The 25,416-nt window shown below is 43.6% G+C and overlaps 1 protein-coding gene across 1 annotated transcript in view; it reads right to left on the reverse strand.

Annotated features, from left to right (window-relative positions):
* Positions 1 to 328: 328 nt before the first annotated feature.
* Positions 329 to 25,416, reverse strand: part of DNASE2B (deoxyribonuclease 2 beta) — a 41,244-nt gene continuing 16,156 nt past the window's right edge. The window contains exons 4-6 of the mRNA XM_082264862.1: positions 17,618 to 17,779; positions 3,790 to 3,987; positions 329 to 702 (exon numbers count right to left, since the gene is read on the reverse strand). Of these exons, the coding sequence (XP_082120988.1) occupies positions 368 to 702; positions 3,790 to 3,987; positions 17,618 to 17,779 (695 nt within the window). The 3' untranslated portion in view covers positions 329 to 367. The remainder of the gene's footprint in view (positions 703 to 3,789; positions 3,988 to 17,617; positions 17,780 to 25,416) is intronic.

The raw sequence follows: 25,416 nt of genomic DNA on the forward strand, positions 1-25,416 counted from the left end.
GGACTGTGAACTGCAATACATTAACCATTTGTTCTGGGGTTTAAATATGCTGTGAAGTAGAATTCTATGTTTAATATTACTTTATTGTCATGCATAAAAGGGCCTTTAAATGCTTATATATTGAAGTCTTGGTAATTAAACGGACCAAGGCATATGAAATAAAAACAAATTCATATATAAAACACAAAACTACAGTTATTAGCAGCATATATTTATCAAAATGCAATATTTTTTCATAACAGTGTTCAGGAGTTAGGTTAAGTTTTGGATCAGAAGTTATAAAATCTTGGGCTAACTTTTATTCTCATTTGCATGTGGGAGGTTATGATTGTTCCAAGTCAAAAAGTAATACCTGTAAATGAACATTTTATTTACATTCAGTGTAGTAGGCGATCATTCCTCTAAATGCTTTGTATATGAGCTCCATCTGGGTGCAAATGAAGCCTCCACTTCTCCATTTCTGCTCAGGATAGCGATTCAGGTCTCCAATGCATATCCAGCTCCTGCTGTACATCTCGGAAACACACCACTTGGAATGATCATAATGAGAGTAGAAGGAAAGGTTTGGCAGGGCGATCCTCCGAATGTTGTAGACGTGCCATCGCAGGGAGCAGTTTGATGGAAGCTCTTTCCCCTTCGGCTGCCATGTTTCTGTCAGTAAGTCTGAATCCAGAACTTGGGCGATCCAGGCTGTGAAGATATCTATTAGACAAGCATTAGGAAAGGAATCACACGGTGAAAGAGGAGCCAGTATGTAACATAAACAAGACCATCATTAAAAAAAAATTAGTAACCCATAACAAGCAATTGGATTTTATGTTGAATCATTTTTTATTGAGAGTTTGTAGACATCATAAATGGAATAAAAAAAAGGAAGAAAAATTACGCTTACAGCCGTGGCCAAAAGTTTTGAGAATGACAAAAATATTATTTTCACAAAGTCTGCTGCCTCAGTTTTTATGATGGCAATTTGCATATACTCCAGAATATTATGAAGAGAGATCAGATAATTTGCATTTATTTGCAAAGTCCCTCTTTGCCATAAAAATTTACTTAATGCCATAAAAAACTTTTCCACTGCATTTGTGAAGAAGGCTTCAGGGAGCCCAAGAAAGTCCAGCAAGCGCCAGGACCATCTCCTACAGTTGATTCAGCTGCGGGATCAGGGCACCACCAGTGCAGAGCCTGCTCAGGAATGGCAGCACCCTGATGTAAGTGCATCGGCACGCACAGTGAGGATAATGCTTTTGGAGGATGGCCTGGTGTCAAGAAGGGCAGCAAAGAAGCCACTTCTCTCCAGGAAAAACGTCAGGGACAGACTGATATTCTGTAAAAGCTTCAGGGATTGGACTGCTGAGGACTGGGGTAAAGTCATTTTCTCAGATGAATCCCCTTTCCAATTGTTTGGGGCATCTGGAAAAAACCTCTGGAGAAGAAAAAGTCAGCGCCACCATCAGTCCTGTGTCATGCCACCAGTAAAGCATTCTGAGACCATTCATGTGTGAGGTTGCTTCGCTCACAAGGGAGTGGACTCACTTTCCTAAGAACACAGCCATGAATAAAGAATGGAACAAAAACATCCTCCGAGGGCAACTTCTCCCAACCATCCAAGAACAGTTTGGTGATGAACAATGCCTTTTCCAGCATGATGGAGCACCGTGCCAAAAGGCAAAAGTGATAACTAAGTGGCTTGGGGAAAAACCATCAACATTTTGGATCCATGGCCAGGAAACTCTTCAGGCCCTAATCCCATTGAGAACTTGTGGTCAATCTTCAACCGGTTAATAATAAATATGTTCTGAGAAAAACCAAGCATTGACTATGCAAGAATAGGCTGCCATCAGTCAGGATGTGACACACGCACACACACACACACACACTTTTCAACTTTTAATTGACAAGTTCCCCATCAAGGGTCTGTGGGGTGTGCAGTTCCCCCTATGTACTGTGTATTAATTACTATTATCTCAGGAAACCCTTGTGCACCAGTTCCTACCACTCTAGGTGGCATAATCCAAACCACTCCTCTGCACTTCTAGGTGCTATGTACGGTTAGTTTCTCTATCACTGAATAACAGGATGACTTTTTTTTTTAATTAAGTGGAAGTAAAGGCAAAACCTAACTAACTCTAAACCTAATCTCAGCCACATTGAAAGCCTAATCTATTTAACCTTGTAAAGAAAAAGTACTACATAAAAAAAAAGGCCATGCGTTAAAACAGGGGTTTAGTCAAACTAAACCCCTGTTTGTAACGCATACTGTTAGACAGGTCAATTATGTTGGTCGCAGGCTGGTCGGAAAGTATAGAGCTTGGAATTTTCCTTGGCCTTTTTTTGACATTTTTTGCCCTCCAATGCTCCTTGCTGCAAAGACCAGTTATAGGTGCGGGCAGTGGCTAACTTTTTGTACGGAGTAAGGGAGAATATAAGCTTCCAGTTTTTTTACATCTTCTTTTATTTTTTTTATTTTTTATTTTGGGGGGGGGGGGCTTGCCATCTGTGTCCCATTGTGAATTGAAACCCCTCCGAAGTGAGAACATTTCTTGTTGTTACAGCATCACCGAAAACTCTCTTTCTCCTTCATTCCTATTCTGGTGACAAAACAAAATTTGGGATTTTAATTTACTTTTACTCTTGATGAAAGTAAAATAAAGAGGGTGAATCTCCCTATTGGAGAAAGCAATAAAAAACTGGAAGGCATTCTAATTCCTCACAACAACTCTAATTTAAATATCAGCTGCCCTTTAAGTCCCTGTACAGAAAAGCTTGAACTGGGGGAGGGAGAAGCAGCACAAGGAGCCAATCAGTTGTGCTACAGTGCAAGGAACATGCTGCTAGGAGGAGAGAAATAAGTGCCAGAAAGAAGAGCCAATCACTCTGCTGCTTCTCTGCTCACTCTATAGTCACGGGGAGTGGGGAAAGTTTGAGAAGTAGATCTGTAGTATTTCTTAACCATAAGCGTGCGCACACCTGGCACACCCTAATTACCCCATGGAGCAAAGATTCCCCCTGTTTAGACCCCTGATATTTCACCAACGCCCCCTAAGTGCCGGTTCACACTGTTCCGACTTGTCAGACGACTTGGTCGCCTGACAAGTAGCGGCCCATGCTGTGCAATGGAACCGTTCTAATAGGAGCGACTTAAGTCGCTCCGACTTAGAAAAAGGTTCCTGCGTCTTTTTTTTTTGCAAAGTCGGAGCGACTTGCAAGCTGCGACGAAGTCGCGGTGCATGGGCGACGGCATTAGTCGCCCGAAGTTGGGTCGGATCAGTGTGAACCGAAACTAACAGGGCTCCTAAATTGTCAAGAAAAATTTTAAAAAAATAAAATTGTGAAAAATAAAAAATAAAATAATAAAAATAAAAACAATTGACACCGTCCATTGCTCTACTGACACTGTCAGTATATATACACGCATATGTGTCTGAGCTTTGGGGGTGCACACGCTAATGCCATAGGCTGTGCACACCTATGTTCTCAACTCAACTATAGCAGAGAAAAATCAGGTCTTCTGCCCCAGAGAGGACAGAGCTGTGTACATCTCAGAAATAAATAGGCAGAAACACAAATCCTTGGCAGGTAAAACAGTTCCTATACATGCATTTTATCTATGTGTTTAGCTATGTTCTTGGAATACAGTTTTCATTCTCAATTCAATGTTGTGCCTGGGTGTTAGAGGTACACGGATCCCTAAAATAATGTTCCTTCACAAAAGGGACCACAGGAATGGAGACAATAGTCTTCAATGAAGACTCAATATTACTAAAAAAAATCTCCTTATTTACTTACCATCCACAAAGTACTTGGATTTAGCAAAATTCAAAAATAATTCTCCTTCTGCTGATCTCAGCACAGCAATCCTTGTCTCATCTACCCAAGGAAACCTCTTGCCTTGACATATGGTACACAGGCCCCAAAGATCTTCTTGGTACAGGTCGGGGATGGAGCAGTTGTAAACATTTGGGTTGTAGTACAGAAGTTGGGTAGCTGTCCAGTGATCCAGGGAAAAATCCAGGAAAAAGAAATCATGTACATTAGTATTCATTTTATATATTTATTAAAATTTTGTTTTTGGTTGGCACGTATAAAAAAAAAAAGCTTTAGACCGCATTCACACTAGTCCGACTTGGACCGCGACTTGTCAGCCTGACAAGTCGCGGTCCTTCACACTCCCATTGTGCGGTACAGGAGCCGTTCTAATAGGAGAGACACAAGTCGCTCCGACTTAGAAAAAGGGTCCTGTACTACTCCGGGCGACCTGGAGGCGACTTGCATAGACATTCATTTTATGAAGTCCGTGCAAGTCGCGCCTAAGTCGGAGCGACGTAGTGTAAACCGGGCCTAAAAGAATCTCAAGTATTTGCTTTAGGCCTTATGCACACTGGTTTCTTGTTAAGGTTGTTTACCCTGACAGGAGAAAATCAGTGTTATAAACTCACCTAAGCTGCATTTTTTCAAATTTTAACAGAGTTTGGAGTTTGGGAGTTTATTTATTTTATTGAGCAGAATTTAAATTTATTCTCACCATTGAAATAGATAAACGCTAGATAAAGTGCTAAATTGCCTAGAGTTTATGTGCGTTTATGAGCGTTTTTCAGTGTTCAGTGGCTTTTGTGGTCAGAAGAACTTCTCTTGAACACGATTTTAGGGCGTTCAGACAACAGTCCATAAACTCCCCTGCTGATAAACTGCTAAAAACGTCTATGTGTGCATGGACATAGGATAACATAGAGGGGAGGTTAAGGGCTGTTAACCACTTAAGCCCCGGAAGATTTTACCCCCTTCCTGACCAGGGCCTATTTTGCGATTCAGCACTGCGTGACTTTAACTGACAATTGCGTGGTCGTGCGACGCTGTACCTAAACGAATTTGGCGTCCTTTTTTTTTCTTCCACAAACAGAGCTTTCTTTTGGTGGTATTTGATCACCTGTGCGATTTTTTGATCATGCGCTATAAACAAAAAAAGAGCGTCAATTTTGAAAAAATAACAATATTTTTCAAATTTTTTTATATGAAATTCCCAAAAAAAAAAATGTAAAAATCAAATTTTTTTAACATTTTAGGCCAATTTTTTTTTTACCATATGTTTGGTAAAAAAAAAAATCGCAAAAAGCATATTTTGATTGGTTTGCGCAAAAGTTATTGCGTTTACTAACAAAGGGAAAGATTTTTGTCATTTTTGTTGTTTTTTTTTTAATGCGTAATGGCGGCGATCTGCAATTTTTTTTGCGGGACTGCAACATTGGGGCAGACAGATCGGACCCTTGACTGACATTTTTGACACTTTTGGGGTTACCAGTGACATTACTACAGTAATCAGTGCTATACATATGAACTGTTACTGTAAAAATGACACTGGCAGTGAAGGAGTTAACTTTATTTGAGAGGGAGGGGTTAAGTGTGTCCTAGGGGCGTGTTTCTAACTGTGATTGGCTGTGGCTTGATGTGTAAGAACAGTGATCAACGGTCCTACATAGTAGAACCATTTGATCTCCATTGTTACACAGGGGAGAATGACAGGCGGCTTTGTTTACATTATCAGAAGCCCGATCATAATCTAGAGCAGGGGTGTGAAAATCCAAGATCAGCAGTTACAGAAAGACTCAAATCAGCCCATCTGGCACAAGAATCATGCTAGAGTCAAAATCACTGGAATCGCATTTTCTCCCATGCTGGTGTTTGATGCAAACTTTCAGCTGTACCCCGGGTATTGCACACTTACATTAGTCAAACTTGGACCAATGTAATTGTGCATATCTCATTTAGGATGGAACCCTGTGAAAGTTTATGATTACTTTAGTGATCGGATTAGGTGGAGATTGTGACATCACCACCCCTCCTCTCCACCTCATCCAATCAGAGAACACCTTATATTCATTAAAAAAAAAAAAGTGTTCTTTGAATGGCAGCCACAGGACCCAGAAGATCGCATTGATCACTGTAGTAGCACCGTCTACTTACATTGTGCCAAGCTGGACCATTGTAAATACAGTGGTGGAAATAACTATTTGATCCCCTGAAGATTTTGTAAGTTTGCCCACTTACAAAGAAATGAAGGGTCTATAATTTTTATCACAGGTGTAATTTAAATGATAGAGACAGAATATCAACCAAAAACCCAGAAAAAAAAAACAAGCAAAACATGACTTAGTACTTGGTGGAGAAACCCTTGTTGGAAAGGAGAGGTAAGACATTTCTTGTAGTTGGTGGCCAGGTTTGCACACATCTCAGGAAGGATTTTGATCCACTCTTCTTTACAGATCTTCTCTAAATACTTAGGGTTTCTTGGTTGTCTCTTGGCAACTCGAAGTTTCAGCTCCCTCTTTAAATTTTCTGTAGGATTAAGGTCTGGAGACTGACTAGGCCACTCCATGACCTTTATGTGCTTCTTCTTGAGCTACTCCTTTGTTGCCTTAACGGTACGTTTTGGGTCATTATCTTGCTGGAGGACCCATCCATGACCCATCTTCAGTGTTCTGGCTGAGGGAAGAAGGTTCTCATCCAAGATTTTACAATACATGGCCCCGTCCATTGGTCCCTCAATGCAGAAAAGTCGTACCTTTAGCAGAGATAGACAGCCCCAAAGCATCATGTTTCCACGTCTGTGCTTGACTGTAGGGATGGTGTTCATAGGTCCATGGTCAGCATTTTTCTTCCTCCAAACACAGCGAGTCCAGTTAATGCCAAATAGCTCGGTTTTGGTCTCATCTGACCACAGCACTTTCTCCCAATCCTCTGAATCTTTTAGATATTTATTGGCATTGTTCTGCCCACCGGACTTTATTCAGATTACTTGTGTATATGTTGCCTAAAATAACATGTTGGGTTTTCTTGATTTACATAAGCTAGTTATATGCAGAGTGCAGATGCCACCTACTGTTCTTTTTTGGTATAGCTTCAGTTATTCTGCTGTAGTTACATATTGTAAACTCATAGAATGTGTTAATAAAGTTGTTAGGAACCAGTGTATTCTAGAGGAAGTGAAGCAGCCACCATTTTCAGAAGCTACAGCAAGGCATGTTTCCTCAATCTCTCGCCATCATCCCTGAGAGAGCTTAAAAAGTGAGGTCTTGTTATCCCATCCTGTATTATAGAGCATTGTTTTTTTCTTGTATGTAATTTTGTACCAATTGATGTTTATTTTTATCAATTTATAGTTTCACCTGGCTTGTTCTAATAAATTTGAGATCAAAGAAATATGGTATCTGAAGTTTATGGAGCAGGAAGGTTTAGCTCTCTGTCCTAGAAAAGTGACATTTTTTGCTGACCTCTGAGGTGAAGATGAGTTGACTTTGGAAGACTGTACAGCCGGGCTATGCAGTATCCATACAGTCAGAAGGCTTAGAGGAAACAGGCCTTTAGCAGGTGAAGCAAGCAGCCAGGATACACAGAGACGTGCTCTGTCACGCAGCAACGACACCACAACGGTCTCTACACAGCAGGACAGCTTCTCCCCCGCAGCCATGTCTCACAGTCGAGCATCTTCTTACAAAACACGATCACAACAAGCTCATCTAAGTCATCTGTCACAAATGCAGCAGCAATCGTCCCATTCAAAAGCTGAAGCAGCGAGGGCCAGGACCGCATTTGCAGACCAAGAGTTGCAGATGAAAAGAGAAAAGGCTCACCTTGAAGCAGAAAAGGTGAAGCAGGAGCAAGAGAGAGAGAACAACAAAGAGTACGCCTGGAGGCTGAACTAGCTCAGCAAGAGGCATCTCTGAAAATGCAGCAGGCTATCCTTGAAGCTAACACAGAGAGGCTGGCAGTGGACCAAGACACTACTACCACCATTGCAGAAGCAGAAGCAGCAGTCTACGATGAGCCAAGAGTAGGTAGCAGCATACTAAGTCTAGAGGAGGACCACAAAGATTCCATGCAGCACACTTCAGATTATGTCTACCAGCACTCTAACCCGAGCAGTACTCCACAGCAAGAAATCAAACATGACGTCAGTGAGTCACATCAAACAAAGCAGCAGGAAGCCGACCTTGAACCCCAGTGCTACAAGCAAGAAAAATCTGACCGAGATCATGGCTATCCAGCTCCAACCAAACCTTCTACTCAGCCTTCATACAAGCATCAAACACCTGCTTTCACTTCAAGGGGGTATGAAACAAGCTGGTACGAGCCGCCAACCTTATGCAAGTATGAACCCAGCCCGCCTAAAGAAGAGACTTCTACCAGGTATGCCTATAAACTACACCACAATATACCAGAAGCCTACCCTAATGTTAATCAGGCTACTATAGACTTTGCCAAGTTCCTTGCAAAACGTGAGTTAGTTACCCAAGTGCTTGTCTAATTTAATGATCGCCCCCAGCATTACAGGGTATGGCGATCTTCTTTCCATAGTGCCATCAAAGGTCTAGATCTATACTGCAGGGAACAGATAGATCTCCTTGTAAAGTGGCTTGGCAATGATTCTGCTGAGCATGCCAAAAGGATCAGAGGCATTAATATAAACCACATAGAGATAGGCCTTACAAACATCTGGAGCAGACTGGATAGATGTTATGGTCACCAGAGGCTATAGAGAGTACACTATTTAAAAGGATAGAGAACTTCCCAAAAATACCTAGCAGAGGTTACCAAAGACTAAAGCCCCGTACACACGCACAGATCGTCGTCATACAAACGTCGGCGGACGAAAGATCTGCCGATTGTACGCGTGTTAGTATGGTGCCTCCGACAGCTGTCTGCACACAATCCGCGGACAAGAGTCTTTCTTGCAAACATGAAAATTTTTGTCTGCGGACACCAGAACGGATGATTGTTCGCCTGTCAGTACAGAAATCAGCCGACAGACCGCAGATTTGCAAGACTGGGCATGCTCAGAAAATAAAAAACACAGGGAAAGTTAACCATTACATGACATCACTTCTGCAGTCAGCTGAAGTCTGCGGACAAAATTCTTGTGCTGTCCTTGTGCTGTCTTTGCACTTTTCAACAGACACCGACATCCCGGGGAGAAAAGACGAACATTTGTATGACGACGATCTGTGCGTGTGTACGGGGCTTTAGTGACCTGTGTATGGAGTTACAAGTTGCTAAAGCAGAAGGAGACTTACCTTGCCTTTCTTATCTTGACTCAGCTAGAGGTATTAACTCCTTAGCACAAAAACTTCCTTATGAGTTGCACGAAAGAAGGATCGCTCATGGCTGTAACTACAAATGAAAATCCAATGTACCTTTTCCACCCTTTAGAGAGTTTGTGGACTTTGTAGACTTACAAGCAGGAACGAAAGATGACCCCTGCTTCATTTTTCCAGTGTCTTATGTCACTTCTGGCCCTAAGCAACTAAGGGCTCCAGTAGCAGTGCACAAAACTAACATTTCTTCCCACAGATCTGCAAAGTCTCAGCCAGAGGATCAAGAAAGTGACCCTGCTAAGTTCTGCCCTCTGCATAAGATGTCACATCCTCTTCTGAAATGGGATCGCAAGGCCTTTTCTAAAAAACAACATCTGTTACAAGTGCTGCTCTTCATCAACACACTTTGCCAAGGACTGTAAGGTCAGTGTTAAATGTACAGAGTGTGGCAGCACAGATCACAACATAGCTCTGCACCCAGGGCCAGCTCCAAGAACCTTCCCACCAGCCCATAGTGACAAGGAGCATGGCGGGAGGCCAAAGACTCTTGCTCAGATGCAATAGTAATCACTTCACAGTGCACTGAAGTCTGCAAAGGAATTACAGATCCTGTTCCAAAATCTGTCTAGTAATGCCCCATACACACGTGCAGATTATCTGCAGACTTTTGTCTGCAGACTTACTTTTTCTATGTAGTGCAAGGGCCTGCCGGATTGCATACAAATTGAAAGTGTTTAGGTTTGACCTCATATTATATGGTTTTGGTAAGTCTGCAGACAAAAGTCTGCAGATAATCTGCACGTGTGTATGGGGCATAAGAGTTTACCCAAAAGGACGCAGTGACAAAGCAGTCAAGCTCTACGCTATCTTGGATGATCAGGGTAATAAGTCACTAGCTAGATCTGTGTTTTTTGACATTCTAAACATTAAGGGCCCCAGCAGTCCTTACTCCCTTAAAGCCCCGTACACACGTACCGATGGTCGGCATACAAATGTTCCTCTTTTCTCCCCGGGATGTCGGTGTCTGTTGAAAAGTGCAAAGACAGCACAAGGACAGCACAAGAATTTTGTCTGCAGACTTCAGCTGACTGCAGAAGTGATGTCATGTAATGGTTAACTTTCCCTGTGTTTTTAATTTTCTGAGCATGCCCAGTCTTGCTAATCTGCGGTCTGTCGGCCGAATTCTGTACTGACAGGTGAACAATCGTCCGTTCTGGTGTCCGCAGACAAAAATTTTCATGTTTGCACGAAAGACTTTTGTCCGCGGATTGTGCGCAGACATCTGTCGGAGGCACCATACTAACACGCGTACAATCGGCAGATCTTTCGTCCGCCGACGTTTGTATGCCGACGATCGGTACGTGTGTACGGGCCTTTAGACCTGTGCAGGTACAGTGGAGACGGCGGGGAGAAGAGTTGACAGCCTACAAATCAAATCTGTGGATGGTAAGACATGCCTACCCTTAAAGCCCCGTACACACGTACCGATGGTCGGCTTACAAATGTTCCTCTTTTCTCCCCGGGATGTCGGTGTCTGCTGAAAAGTGCAAAGACAGCACAAGGACAGCACAAGAATTTTGTCCGCCGACTGCAGAAGTGATGTCATGTAATGGTTAACTTTCCCTGTGTTTTCTATTTTCTGAGCATGCCCAGTCTTGCAAATCTGCGGTCTGTCGGCCGAATTGTGTACTGACAGGCGAACAATCGTCCGTTCTGGTGTCGGCATACAAATATTTTCATGTTTGCACGAAAGACTTTTGTCCGCGGATTGTGCGCAGACATCTGTCGGAGGCACCATACTAACACGCGTACAATCGGCAGATCCTTCGTCCACCGACGTTTGTATGCCGACGATCGGTACGTGTGTACGGGGCTTAAGCCCCGTACACACGCACAGATCGTCGTCATACAAACGTCGGCGGACGAAAGATCTGCCGATTGTACGCGTGTTAGTATGGTGCCTCCGACAACTGTCTGCACACAATCCGCGGACAAGAGTCTTTCTTGCAAACATGAAAATTTTTGTCTGCGGACACCAGAACGGACGATTGTTCGCCTGTCAGTACAGAAATCAGCCGACAGACCGCAGATTTGCAAGACTGGGCATGCTCAGAAAATAAAAAACACAGGGAAAGTTAACCATTACATGACATCACTTCTGCAGTCAGCTGAAGTCTGCGGACAAAATTCTTGTGCTGTCCTTGTGCTGTCTTTGCACTTTTCAACAGACACCGACATCCCGGGGAGAAAAGACGAACATTTGTATGACGACGATCTGTGCGTGTGTACGGGGCTTTACCGACCATAATAGACTGCAATCAGATCCCAGACAACAGATCTGAGATCCCCACACCAGATGCAGCAGTTCACTAGACTCACCTGAATCACATAGCACATCTCAAACCAGAACTAGATGATCAGGCTCGGATAATCTTACTCCTAGGGAGGGATATCTTGCAAGCCCACAAAGGAGGAAACCAGATCAATTGTCCTCCCAATGCCCCATATGCCCGAAAACTTGATCTTGGATGGGTCATCATAGGTGATGTTTGCCTGGGGGACGCACACAAACCGACATCTGTTAACAACTTGCTCACTAGTATACTAGAGTATGGTCGCCCTTCTCTTTTCCAGCCCTGTCAAAATAACATCCTCATAAAGGAGCTACCACACAGCAACCCTGTACCTCTTCATTTCCTAAGTTCCCCCTGTGACAGCAATACCTATGACTGACCAAGGCAATTTAGGATGAACAGTGTTCAGGAAAGCAAAGGAGAACAATCAGGTAGCAATGTCCATTGAGGATAGGCTCTTCCTGGAAGTTATGGAAAACAGTATAGACCATAATCCTAGCAAACATTTTTGGAGGGAGCTGGAACTTTGAGTTACCAAGCGACAGCCAAGAAACACTAAGGATTTAGAGAAGATCTGCAAAAAAGAGTGGACCAAAATCTCTCCTAAAATGTGTGCAAACCTGGTCACTTGCTACAAGAAACGTCTTACCTCTCTGCTTGCCAACAAGGGTTTCTCCAACAAGTACTAAGTCATGTTTTGCGTGGGGATCAAATACTTATTTTACTCACTGAACTGTAACTTAATTTATAGCATTTGTTTTTTTTTCTTGATTTTTTTGCTTCATTTTCTGTCTCTGTCATTTAAAATACACCTGTGATACAAATGATAGAACCTTAATTTCTTTGTAAGTGGGCAAATTTACAAAATCTTCGGGGGAACAAATAATTATTTTCCTAAATGTATGCATTTAAAATCAAATCATACCTGGAGTTCAGCTTTAACTGAACCTCCTAACTTGTATCTGCATTACTTCATGCATTGTGCTGCTGCTGCTGCTATATGATTGGCTGATTAGATAATTGTAGGGGAGATTTACTAAAACTGGAGGGCTCAATATCTGGTGCAGCTGTCCATGGTGGCCAATCAGCTTCTAAGTTCAGCTTGTTCAATTAGGCCCCCTTCACACGGGTGGTTGTTGTGCCGCTGGTAAAAGCATGTTTTGTTATTTTGAAATTTCAACACTCCTGGCACAATTGGGGCGGCACAGTGGTGTAGTGGTTAGCACTTTCACCTAGCAGCAAGAGGGTTGCTGGTTCAAATCCCAACCACGACACTACCTGCCTGGAGTTTGCATGTTCTCCCTGTGCCTCTGTGGGTTTCCTCCGGGTACTCCGGTTTCCTCCCACACTCCAAAGACATGCTGGTAGATTAATTGGATCCTGTATAAAAAAAAAAAAAAATGGCCCTACTGTGTATGTATGTGAGTTAGGAACCTTAGATTGTAAGCTCCTTGAGAACAGGGACTGATGTGAATGTACAATGTATATGTAAAGCACTGCATAAATTGACAGCGCTATATAAGTACCTGAAATAAATAAATACATTGCAAATTATGTGCGATTATATGCAGCTGCGGTCGTTTTTTGCCTTTTGTATAGCAACTGTTTACTTTTTTTTTTGTACTGCGATTAACTGCGTTTATATACAGATATCTGCGGTACATCGCTCCTGGACGCTGTCAACTTCATTTTTCTTAAATGCACAAAACAGTATGTTGTGAAAACGTTGCTAAACGCAGTGCTTGAATGGGGCCATGGGGATGCACTGTTTGCATTTAGCTGCGGTAAATAAGTTCCTCTTTCTGCAGCTAAAAGCTGAATTCTAACCACTCTACACACAAAAGTAGTGACCACACTCTGATGTAGGAAGAAACATTAAATTTATTCACCACTTGAAAATCCAAAACATGACTTGAAACACCACGGACAAGGATCAAAGGTGGACGCGTTTCACGAAATTACATTCGCTTACTCATAACCACACAAAATGCTTAGCGGAGAGACTGCTGATAAAGAGGCATGGCAACTGAGGATCATTAGTGCAATCACAAGGATCCATATCCATTGCTGTTACGCCTCCTGACCATAGTCACAATCCACCAGCATGTTAAAACCAAAATGTCTTATCTTCATATACCTCTACATTATCAAGGAAATTCATAGATGGATAGATACATATAAACCCATACATAAATGTTTTTTCAACTCATAAGTGGAAAAATGGGTATGATGATATACACATATGCATCCCAGACAGAAACTCCTCTAATTGACCATAAAAAATGTTTAAAGATAAGTAAACAGAGAAAAAAGGAGAAAAATTTATATATTTATATGTATTTGAATGAACTTTAGGATACACATGTGAATATTTAAATATTTAAATGTCTTGAGTTATAAGAAAAGGATTTGGATATAGCTTTTTGGATAAGAGAATTTTTCATAATTATTTGTTATATGCTATATGTCTATATCGCCATCCTCTCCTGATTTTACCTACTTCCATTTCATTATGTTTATGTTTATACATATATTTATATACATTTCTTCTTCTCTTTTTCACATTTATACTTTTTTTCTATACTTTTTTCCTTCATTTATATATATATATATATGTATATATACACATATATATATATATATAATATATATATATATATATACAGTGGGTGGTTATATTGCAGCCATTTGCTAAAATCATTTAAGTTCATTCTTCTTCCTCATGAATGTACACATAGCACCCCATACTGACAGAAAAACACAGAATTGTTGACATTGTTGCAGATTTATTAAAAAAGAAAAACTGAAATATCACATGGTCCTAAGTATTCAGACCCTTTGCTCAGTATTTAGTAGAAGCCCCCTTTTGATCTAATACAGCCAGGAGTCTTTTTGGGAAAGATGCAACAAGTCTTTCACACCTGGATTTGGGGATCCTCTGCCATTCCTCCTTGCAGATCCTCTCCAGTTCTGTCAGGTTGGATGGTAAACGTTGGTGGACAGCCATTTTTAGGTCTCTCCAGAGATGCTCAATTGGGTTTAAGTCAGGGCTCTGGCTGGGCCATTCAAGAACAGTCACGGAGTTGTTGTGAAGCCACTCCTTCGTTATTTTAGCTGTATGCTTAGGGTCATTGTCTTGTTGGAAGGTAAACCTTCGGCCAAGTCTGAGGTCCAGAGCACTCTGGAGAAGGTTTTTGTCCAGGATACCCCTGTACTTGACTGCATTCATCTTTCCCTCGATTGCAACCAGTCGTCCTGTCCCTGCAGCTGAAAAACACCCCCACAGCATGATGCTGCCACCACCATGCTTCACTGTTGGGACTGTATTGGACAGGTGAAGAGCAGTGCCTGGTTTTCTCCACACATACCGCTTAGAATTAAGGCCAAAAAGTTATATTTTGGTCTCATCAGACCAGAGAATCTTATTTCTCACCATCTTGGAGTCGTTCAGGTGTTTTTTTTAGCAAACTCCATGCGGGCTTTCATGTGTCTTACACTGAGGAGAGGCTTCCGTCGGGCCACTCTGCCATAAAGCCCCGACTGGTGGAGGGCTGCAGTGATGGTTGACTTTCTACAACTTTCTCCCATCTCCTGACTGCATCTCTGGAGCTCAGCCACAGTGATCTTTGGGTTCTTCTTTATCTCTCTCACCAAGGCTCTTCTCCCCCGATAGCTCAGTTTGGCCGGACGGCCAGCTCTAGGAAGGGTTCTGGTCATCCCAAACGTCTTCCATTTGAGGATTATGGAGGCCACTGTGCTCTTAGGAACCTTAAGTGCAGCAGAAATCTTTTTGTAACCTTGGCCAGATCTGTGCCTTGCCACAATTCTGTCTCTGAGCTCTTCAGGCAGTTCCTTTGACCTCATGATTCTCATTTGCTCTGACATGCATTGTGATCTGGAAGGTCTTATATAGACAGGTGTGTGGCTTTCCTAATCAAGTCCAATCAGTATAATCAAACACAGCTGGACTCAAATGAAGGTGTAGAACCATCTCAAGGATGATCAGAAGAAATGGAAAGCACCTGAGTTAAATATATGAGTGTCACAGCAAAGGGTCTGAATACTTAGGACCATGTGATATTTCAGTTTTTCTTTTTTAATAAATCTGCAACAATGTCAACAATTCTGTGTTTTTTCTGTCAGTATGGGGTGCTATGTGTACATTCATGAGGAAGAAGAATGAACTTAAATGATTTTAGCAAATGGCTGCAATATAACAAAGAGTGAAAAATTTAAGGGGGTCTGAATACTTTCTGTACCCACGGTATATATATCTTTTTTGCACTTATTATTTAAATTTATTATTTTATTTTTTTTGGACAGTTGATTGCATATATGTTGCACTCTATATGTGGTGAAAGTTTGTCTTTTCTTTTTTTTCTACATTTTCTTCTCTGGCCCCTATATATTTTTTTTCTCCCTTTTTCTTTGTTTACTTATCTTTATACATTTTTTATGGTCAATTAGAGGAGTTTCTGCCTGGGATGCATATGTGTATATCATCATACCCATTTTTCCACTTTCCACTGTATGGGTTTATATGTATTGATTCATCTATGGAATTCCTTGATAATGTAGAGGTATATGAAGATAAGACATTTTTTGGTTTTAACATGCTGGTGGATTGTGACTATGGTCGGGAGGCGTAACGGCAATGGAAATGGATCCTTGTGATTGCACTAATGATCTTCAGCTGCCGTGCCTCTTTATCAGCAGTCTCTCCACTAAGCATTTTGTGTGGTTATGAGTAAGCGAATGTAATTTCGTGAAACGCGTCAACCTTTGGTCCTTGTCCGTGGTGTTTCAAGTCATGTTTGGATTTGCAAGTGGTGAATAAATTTAAAGCGGAGTTCCGGCCCCAAAATCGACATAGTCGATTTTGGGCCATCCGCTTGCTATAGGTCACCTGAAAAAGAAATGGATAATTACGATTTTTTTTTTTTTTACTTACCTTGTAATTGCAGAAAAATATACTCACCTTTCTTCCACTTCCTCCCTCGGCGGCCGCGGCCCGCGCCGTCACTTCCGCTTTGCAATGATTCTTGGTAGCTGAACGTCATCGCTCCCAGGAATCAATGCGACGGCACCGGCCCCGACGTCAGTTCCGGTTCAGGTGCGTCATACCTTGCTAAACAGCTTCTGGGCATGCCCAGAAGCTGTGCAGGGATGACGCTGCGGCCCCGGAAGTGACGGCGGGGCCGGCGCAGTGCATCGTGGGACCGAAGAGGACGGAAGAGGACGCAGAAGAGGATCGCGCTGGCTTCAAGCTGCCCAGACCTGAGATGGCAGCGCTGGAGAAGAAATTTTAAAAGTGAGTATTTCTTCTTGCAGGTAAGTGCGAACCGGGACAGATCAGAGGCTATCCATTGTGGAATGTACTAGCCCTGACTGTCAAGGGGGTATTTTCATTGACATTTTTTTTTTGTGGCCGGAACTCCGCTTTAATGCTTCTTCCTACATCAGAGTGCGGTCACTACTTTTGTGTGTAGAGTGCTGCCCGGGACTACGGATCTGACATCTGATAAGCATTCTCAGCTGAGCGGCTTACCTGCATTGTATCTGAATTCTAACTATTCGTGTGAAAGGGGCCTTAAAGTGATTGTAAAGTCAGAAGGTTTGTTATATTAATGCATTCTATGCATTAAGATAAAAAGCCTTCTGTGTGCAGCAGCCACCCAAGCACCTCCTAATACTTACCTGAGCCCATCTTGATCCAGCAATGTTGGAGCAGTGTCTCAGCTGCCCGGGACCCTCCTCCTCAATGGTGAGACAGCAGCGTGGCGCCATTGGCTCCCACTGCTCTCAATCAAAGTCAGTCAGCCAACAAGAAAAGAAAGGGGCCGTGTCTGTATATAGGGGCACTTAACAGGCGGGAGGGGTCAGGAGCACTGAAGAGGGACCTGAGAAGAGGAGGATCGGGGCCACTCTGTGAAAAACCAACTGCACAGAGCAGGTAAGAATAACATGTTTGTTATTTTTAACAAAAAGAAAAACAAGACTTTGGCAATAAAACCTGGAAGCTGATTGGCTACCATACACAGCTGCACCATATTTAACACTCTCCAGTTTTAGTAAATGACCCCCTCTGTGTATTACCAGGTGTACAGATGTTGCTAATAAAGTGACGGTGAGTGCTATTTTCAATGAAAAGCAATCCTTTAAAAACATACTTACCAATTTGTTTAAACTGAAAATACTTGTAGGTCACACAGATGGCTGTCTGGCCATAAAGTTTACCAGTATCAGGATAGCCATAGCCATCCTCTGGGAATGGGGGGAAGTGGGGTATGCTGTGGATTAGCCAGAATCCCTGGTGCTGGTCAAAAAATAGAGTTCCTAGAAAGACACAAAGACATTTTTTTTTTTTAGGGGGAGTATAATAAGAACAGGGCTCATGAAGTAAAGCCTAGTACACATTAGTTGTTTTTTTTTGTTCAACCCAGCGGGCTTGAGCTCAGGAGGTGCCGCTGTACTAACAATCTGATGTTAGTACAATGAACTCCTGTGCTATTTTGTTCTGACAGGGGGACAGCCCCCCTGCCAGAGCACACCGGTGAGCGCTCTCAGCCATTGGCTGAGAATGCTGATCAGGTGCCGATTGGCAGACCTTTTTGGGTCATGCCCCTTCGACGTACACACGGCCATATGTTTGCCAGTTTTTATCGAACTGACCGATGCCACCAGATACTCTGCCCGTGTGTACGGACGTTACGTGAAACAAAGCTCTTTATCTTTTTTTTTTTCTTTTCTTGCCTACCTATAAGCAATCACTTTACAGCTTTTCTCTGTCCGATTTGGTGGATCCCCACCATGTGCCATACTCTTTCTATTTTCAGATGGTGGATTGAACAGTGCTCCGTGAGATGTTCAAAGCGTGGGATATTTTTTTTTTAACCTAACCCTGCTTTAACTACTTCCCGCAAACCGACGTACCTGTACCGTACCTGTTCAAATGTTAAACTTAGAAGCCATGTCTACCATAACAAGATCTTTATGGTGATTGACAACCTTTTAGGCACCATGCTAATTGATTGGGTCATCATAGCAGTCATAGAATAAGAGAGAAATAGTGGACATCGCATGCAATATGTAGAAGGAAGGATTCACCGAGCAACAGCTCCAACATAGACATGTAAACTGTAGAGATCTGTAGGATGAAACCCATCTGTATGAATTCCTTGGATGCATTACCAGTTCCAATCACTATATGAGACTAACATCCTCCCTTGTGCAACATGTAATTAGAATACTAACCACCACAATAATAGTAATATGTGTGACTGTTTCAAGGACATTAGAGTGTAAGCCAGCCCAAGAGACGATTGTAACTAGTGATCGACTGATTATCGGCAAAGCACTTTCCCCGATATATCGGAATCGGCCACCAAGGTGACCGATATTGCTGATATTTTGGTAAAGTGCTTGTACCGGAGTGATGTCTGCAGCTAGAGGCATCACCCCGGTACTGGCGTCTTGTAATGACAACCGATGCGGCTGAGAAGCCGCTCGGCTGTAATTACAAGGAGCGGGAGGGGACGTCCCCCCTCCTGCTGCCTTCCGCGGCTCGCCCGGGTCTCCCGTCCCAACGTGAGACCCGGGAAACCAGCCTGCACGGCCTCCGAAGACCCGATCAAAGCCGCATTCGGCTCTGATCGGGTCTCCATGTAAAAGCCCGGAAGTAATGACCACTTCCAGGTACTCGGCGCCTGATTCAAAAAAAATACAGCATTCAAAACAGCCAAACTTGGCATTTTGAATGCTTTTAAGTGCAGATGAGGGGTTTGGGGTCTTTTAGACCCCCAGATCCCTCCACAAGAGTACCTGTCAAGTGATAAAAATAAAAAAATATATATATTTTTTTAAAATGTACGAAAATATCAGCCAATATCGATATGCAATGGCCAAAATATCGGTATCGGCAACGAAAAACTGATATCGGACGATCACTAATTGTAACGCATTCTTGACTGGTTCCAGCAGCGCCATATTGGAGTATCACCTGCAATTCTTACTGATGACATTACTTATAGAACATTGGGGTATTGCTAGGATTGTAAAAGACCTGGACCACCTTTGGGCACTCTGAAGAAAGTAAGAACGCATTGTGCTAACAGTAGGAGGGGCTTGAAGAGGTATGGGTAAATAAAACCTGAGCCCATTATGCTCTGGGTCACAGAGTTCATGGGCCATGAGTGCATACAATGCAGGGTTAAGGAATGGGTGATACACAGAGTTCCGGGGTCAGAAATGTGTAACATAGAGTGTAGGGGTACTTACTGCATGAGTGCAGAAGTAAGTAGCTCACAGAATGCCTCCCTAGCAAAACCTAGTACCCACTCTTTCTAATACAATACCCCCACTCATCATGACAAAACCACCTCCAGCACATGAATTATACTCACCATACCTTCCCAGTGCATTGAATCTGCTATTCTGCTGATGAGTGCCTCAGGTTCCAAAACCTGCATAATTCACATTTTGAAGAAAAAAATGTGGGTTCTTTTTGTGCGGGGACCTGGGGCACTCACTGTCTTGAAAAAGAGACGTCGGCTTCAAAAATTGTTGCCACCCCCCAACATCACTTCCTGTTTCATCACTTCCTGTCCTTGCATGTGCTCCGTCGATCCACATGTGCTGCTTCCTGTCACGAGGCTGCCTGGTCACCCCGGCTACTCCACTCCTTGCAGCAGGGACGCCATCTTGGGATCCTGGATGCCTCCTCCTCCCAGCTGCACCAATGATGCATGAGATCATCCACACACAGAGTTGCCAATTATTGTGTGCTGTATCTACTTCTCCACCTTTCTGCACTTAGATTGGTGGCCCCTTGCTGTCTCTCTTATCTATTGCAGTTGCCATCCAGACCTTATCCAGTGCATCCATTGTGACAGTTTTCTTGGTGTCCTCCCCAGCTGGGAATCCTTTTAAAAAACACGATAAGCATAATTTGTCTTACTTTATGTGAATTGCTATTTGAGTTCCTTTAATAAATGTTTACACACCTACTATACTTAGTCTGCGCACTTTGATCTTTTTGTCTGTTTGCTGCTTAGAGATCTCTTCAGTCTCTCAGAAGTGATGCATTAGGTGCACTGGATTGGATTCTTCAGAGGTTCCTAAAGCCATAGGATTTATCCTGAGGATTCGGACCACACTGTACTTTCCATCAATGTAGTTTGTCCCAGCCCCGGCTGCACCGGTCATGCCATATTGACAATTTTTTATCCTTGCACTCACTGGGAATGTTTGTTTGCTGGGGACATACCATTCAAAACAGAGACTGGCCCTTTCAATCATGGACAGATGGCATCCTTAGTGTGAAATGTATTCAGCTTTTTTGAACTGAGGTCCAGTTGGCTTCTTTGGACTTTAATGCACGTGGTCTTTTAATAAGGCAATTTCAGTTTACCAGCCTATTAGAGCTAATAATATTTATGCATGGTAAGCGCTATGTTCAAAGTACAGTTGGAGATGTTTGCCCATACCAGTTAGTTAACTATTGAAGAAAGCTCTACTTTCCTCTTTAAAGACAACATATAGTGGCTTTAGGACGTATAACAGTACAGAAAGTTGAATGAAAAGAAGCTAATTTTTAACCGACTAATTGATATTGATCCACAAAAGCTGCGTGTAAGGTTAGAACCTTCTGGTCATGATCTTGCTTTGACCTTCTGAAGGAACCAGTGTAAAAACGTCAAAAGTTTTCATTAATTGGGAAAGGTACAGATCGAGGCTTCATGACAAATACCACGTAGTCAGTCTTGTTTTTTCAAACAAAAAAACGAAATGGCTGTGCTGAGAAGGTGAGAGGACATCTTGGAATTAATACACCCCTCTCTTTTCTAACCTTTATCCAGCCCTTGGGGCGCTACTCCTCCACTGACACTAACGGGGGGCATAATTCATGTCACTAATAACAATCATGGCGCACTAATTATCCCAATGATACAAATAATGGGGCACCATTCATCCCACTAATACCAATAATGGGACCCTATTCCTTCCACTGACAATGATGGAGCACTATTCATTCTGCTGATACCATTGATGGGGAACTGTTCTTCCTCCTACTGAGCACAAGAGATATGTAGTTTTTATTCCCCCACTGACCAAGATTGAGACATTGGGGTTGATTTACTAAAACTGGATAGTTCAAAATCTGGTGCAACTCTGCAAACAACCCAATCAGCGTCCACTTTTTATTGTCAAAGCTTAATTAAACAAGTTGAAGTTAGAAGCTTAATGGTTTTTATGCATAGCTGCACCAGATTTTGCACTCTCCAGTTTTTAGTAAATCAACCCCACTCTCTACTCCCCCTGATGCTGGGACATTTTCTACTCCTACTGGCTACAGTCTACTCCCCTAATGTCTGACAGACAGTAAACTGACCCATTGTTTAGAAAGTTTGGAGACCCCTAGTCTGGACAGATTTAGAACTCAGTGATGGTCAACTTACTCAATAAGGGAGGCCTTCAGTGTGGCCCCTGACATCACCAAAGGGCCATATGTTATTCTCAGAATTTGTACAGGGGATGGTCAGGGACTATCAGAAACTGCATGAGGCACTTATACACAGCAGACCCATTGCAAGAAACAGTCAGCTATATAGGCATGCTACAGGAGACATTCAGAGATTGTAGACATCCTGCAGGGGACACTCAGAGCCTGTGGGCATGCTACAGGAGACAGTCAGAGACTGCAGACATACTGCAGAAGACAGTCAGAGTCCGTGGACACATGCACAGGAGGACACGTTCAGAAACTGTGGACACGGTACAGGAGACAGTGAGAGATTCTAGACATCCTGCAGAAGACAGTCAGAAACTGTGAGCATGCTACAGGAGACATTCAGAGACCATGGACATGCTAGAAGAAACAGTCAGAAATTGGATACTGCAGGAGACAATCAGAGAATGCAGACATGTTACAGCAGATGGTGGGTGACTTCAAACATGCCAGAAAACATGATGGGGGACTGCGGACATACTGCAGATACAGGGACTGTGGGTATGCTACAAGAGACAGTCAAATATTAGACATACTACAGGAGATAAAGATTGCATACATGGTGCAGGCGATAGAGACTGCTTACATACTGCAGAATACAGAGATTGCATTAATGCTATAGGAGATGTAAGGAAACTGTGGACATGCAACCGGACATGAGGAGATACAGTACTACATACAGTACATGCCAAAAGAGTCAGTGACAGTCTGTAGACATACAGTAGATGAGACTGATATAAAGACTAAGATCACATCAAAGAGACACTTTACAAATAAAATCCCCATTTATGCTCCAAACAGCCCCCTTAACAATTAATATTCTCACATTTGATGCACCCTACAACAGGGTCCATAATGAAAGATCAGAGAAAAGTAATCATGCATTTTTGTCACTTTTTTTTGTTTTATTAGGAATCTTGCTATGTGGAAGATCAAATGTGCAGAAGGTAATTTTTAAGGAGGTTGTAAAAACTTACAAATGTGAGTGCATCAGTCTATAAGTGGAATCTATGTCAGTAATCTCTAGCAGTCTCCTGTAGTATGTTCCTAGTCTTTGACAGCTTCCTATAGTATATCTCTTGTCTGAAGATTCGAACTGCTTCCTGCATCGAGCCTGCAGTCTCTTGTAGTATATATGCTGTCTCAGACAATACAATGCAGTTTGTCTGCAGTCTCTGAATGGCTGAAATCTCTAAATGGTGTCTGTAGCTCCCCGCCTCCTACAACATGACAATATCCTATAGCCAGAGGCGGCTCTAGGCTTTGTGAGGCCTAAGGCAAAACTTGGACATGAGGCCCCACTCACGCCCATAATGGGAAAAATAATTAAAGCGATAAAAATTAACTGTATAAATTGCATATATTAAGAGCCTTAACCTTTGTACTAGGAATTCACAGTTTCTAGATCATTAAACATCGGGTATGTATCTATCTATATATATATATATATATATATATGTCTACTCTTACATGGCAGTCCCCAGCGTTTCCCTATAGGTCATGATTCCCTGAGTCCCTCCTTACATCAGAGTTCAGTGTCCCCCCCTTACATAAGAGTTCTCCTTTAAATCAGATTCCCCCCAGCATCTCCTCCTTACATCAGAGTCCACAGAATTCCTCTTAACATTAGAGTCCCCCTCTTGTATCAAATTTCACAGAGCCCCCTTTACATCAGTCTCCAGAGTTTCCCCCTTACACTGTAAGAGGGAACTCTGAAGACCCTGATGTAAGAGGAGTTCTGGGAACCCTGTTTAAGGGGGAATGTTGGGGACTCTGAAGTAAGGAGAGTTCTGGGAACCCTAGTTTGAGGGGGAAAGCTGGTGTAAAAGGGAACTCTGTGGTCACCAAAGCTCCCCCTTGCATCAGAGTTTCCAGATACCCCCTTACACTTCCCTTCCTCAGTCCGCCACAGTCTAGGGCACGACAAGTCCCACTGCAGAAGGCTGCCATACCTGAGTCCCCACAGAGGGCACTGTATATTCCAGTATAGTTCACTGCCATTCCTCCCTGAGGAATGGAAGCCTGCTATGCTTGGACTTGTACTACTCTCTGTAGGGGACTGAGGAACTACTGCCTGCTATGCTAAGACTTGTAGTGCCCTCTGTGGGGACTAAGGCATGGCAGCCTGCTATTCTGGAACTTGTAGTGCCCTCTGCAAGGGACTGAGGATTCCTCAGTCCTCCACATTCTAGAGCACTATAAGTCCCAGCATAGTGGGCTGTCATTCCTCAGTCCCTCACAGCTGGGGGGAAAACAACAGAGTTAAACATCTAAACCAACTCCAACCAAAACTACCAATAATGTACAGAGTCCATATGCTATATAATGTCACAGCCCTGCTACCCCTCACCTTCCACCTCGGGTGCCGTCATTGTGTAGGGCAAGGGGCTCCAGCTCCACTATGTTTGGCTTTGATGTCAGATATGCAGGACTGGCTCAGCTCCACTCTCTTCCCTGGCAACTGACTCTGGCATCACGGGGGGCCCTCTCCTTCTCCCCCAGCCACCCAGGGGCCCTCTCCTTCTCCCCCAGTCACCCAGGGGCCCCTCTCATTTTCCTCCAGCCACCCAGGAATCCTCTCCTCCTCTCTCAGCCACCCAGGGGCCCTCTCCTTCTCCTTTAGCCACCCAGGGGCCCTCTCCTCCATTAGCCACCCAGGTGCCCTCTCCTTCTCCTTCAGCCACCCAGGGGCCCTTTCCTCTTCCCCTAGCCACCCAGGGGCCCTCTCCTTTTCCCCTAGCCACCCAGGGGCACTTTCCTTGTCCCCTAGCCACCCAGGGGCCCCTCTCCTTTTCCCCCAGCCACCCAGGGGCCCTCTCCTTTTCCCCTAGCCACCCAGGGGCCCTCTCCTGTTTCCCTAGCCACCCAGGGGACCTCTCCTTTTTCCCTAGCCACCCAGGGGCCCTCTCCTTTTCCCCTAGCCACCCAGGGGCCCTTTCCTTTTCCCCTAGCCACCCAGGGGCCCTCTCCTTCTCTTCCAGCAACCCAGGGCCTTCTTCTTCTCCTCCTCCACCAACCATTCTAAGACTCTTCCAACTTCCCTGGGGCTACTCACCCCCTTTGCGTAGTAGACACCTTAAATCTATGACCAGCCTGCAGAGTGACAAGTGGGGGGCCTGGTTACCTGTATGTTCCTGGGCCAGGGCAGAGCTCTCCTCCCAGAGCAACAACCGATGATAGAGTGAGCTGACCGGGCAGTCACTTCCTACTGATGCAGGTACACTCCCACCGATTCCTCCACATCTTAGGATTACATGGTCAGACGGACAATCCCCAGGCAGAGAAGGCGGGGGAAGTGTCAGCGGACAACAGACACCTGGCAGCCGCAGTGAAGGGACTGCAGCACACTGCTGCAACTTTTATATCCGAGGATGGGAGATTTCCCTGACTGCGCCCTTCTAAATGTTGTCGCTCCGCCACTGGCCGCGAGGCCCCTGTAGGTGCGAGGCCTTAGGCAACCGCCTAA

The sequence above is a fragment of the Pelophylax lessonae genome, assembly GCF_965119305.1.
Source record: "Pelophylax lessonae genome assembly, chromosome: 8".
Taxonomy (NCBI): domain Eukaryota; kingdom Metazoa; phylum Chordata; class Amphibia; order Anura; family Ranidae; genus Pelophylax; species Pelophylax lessonae.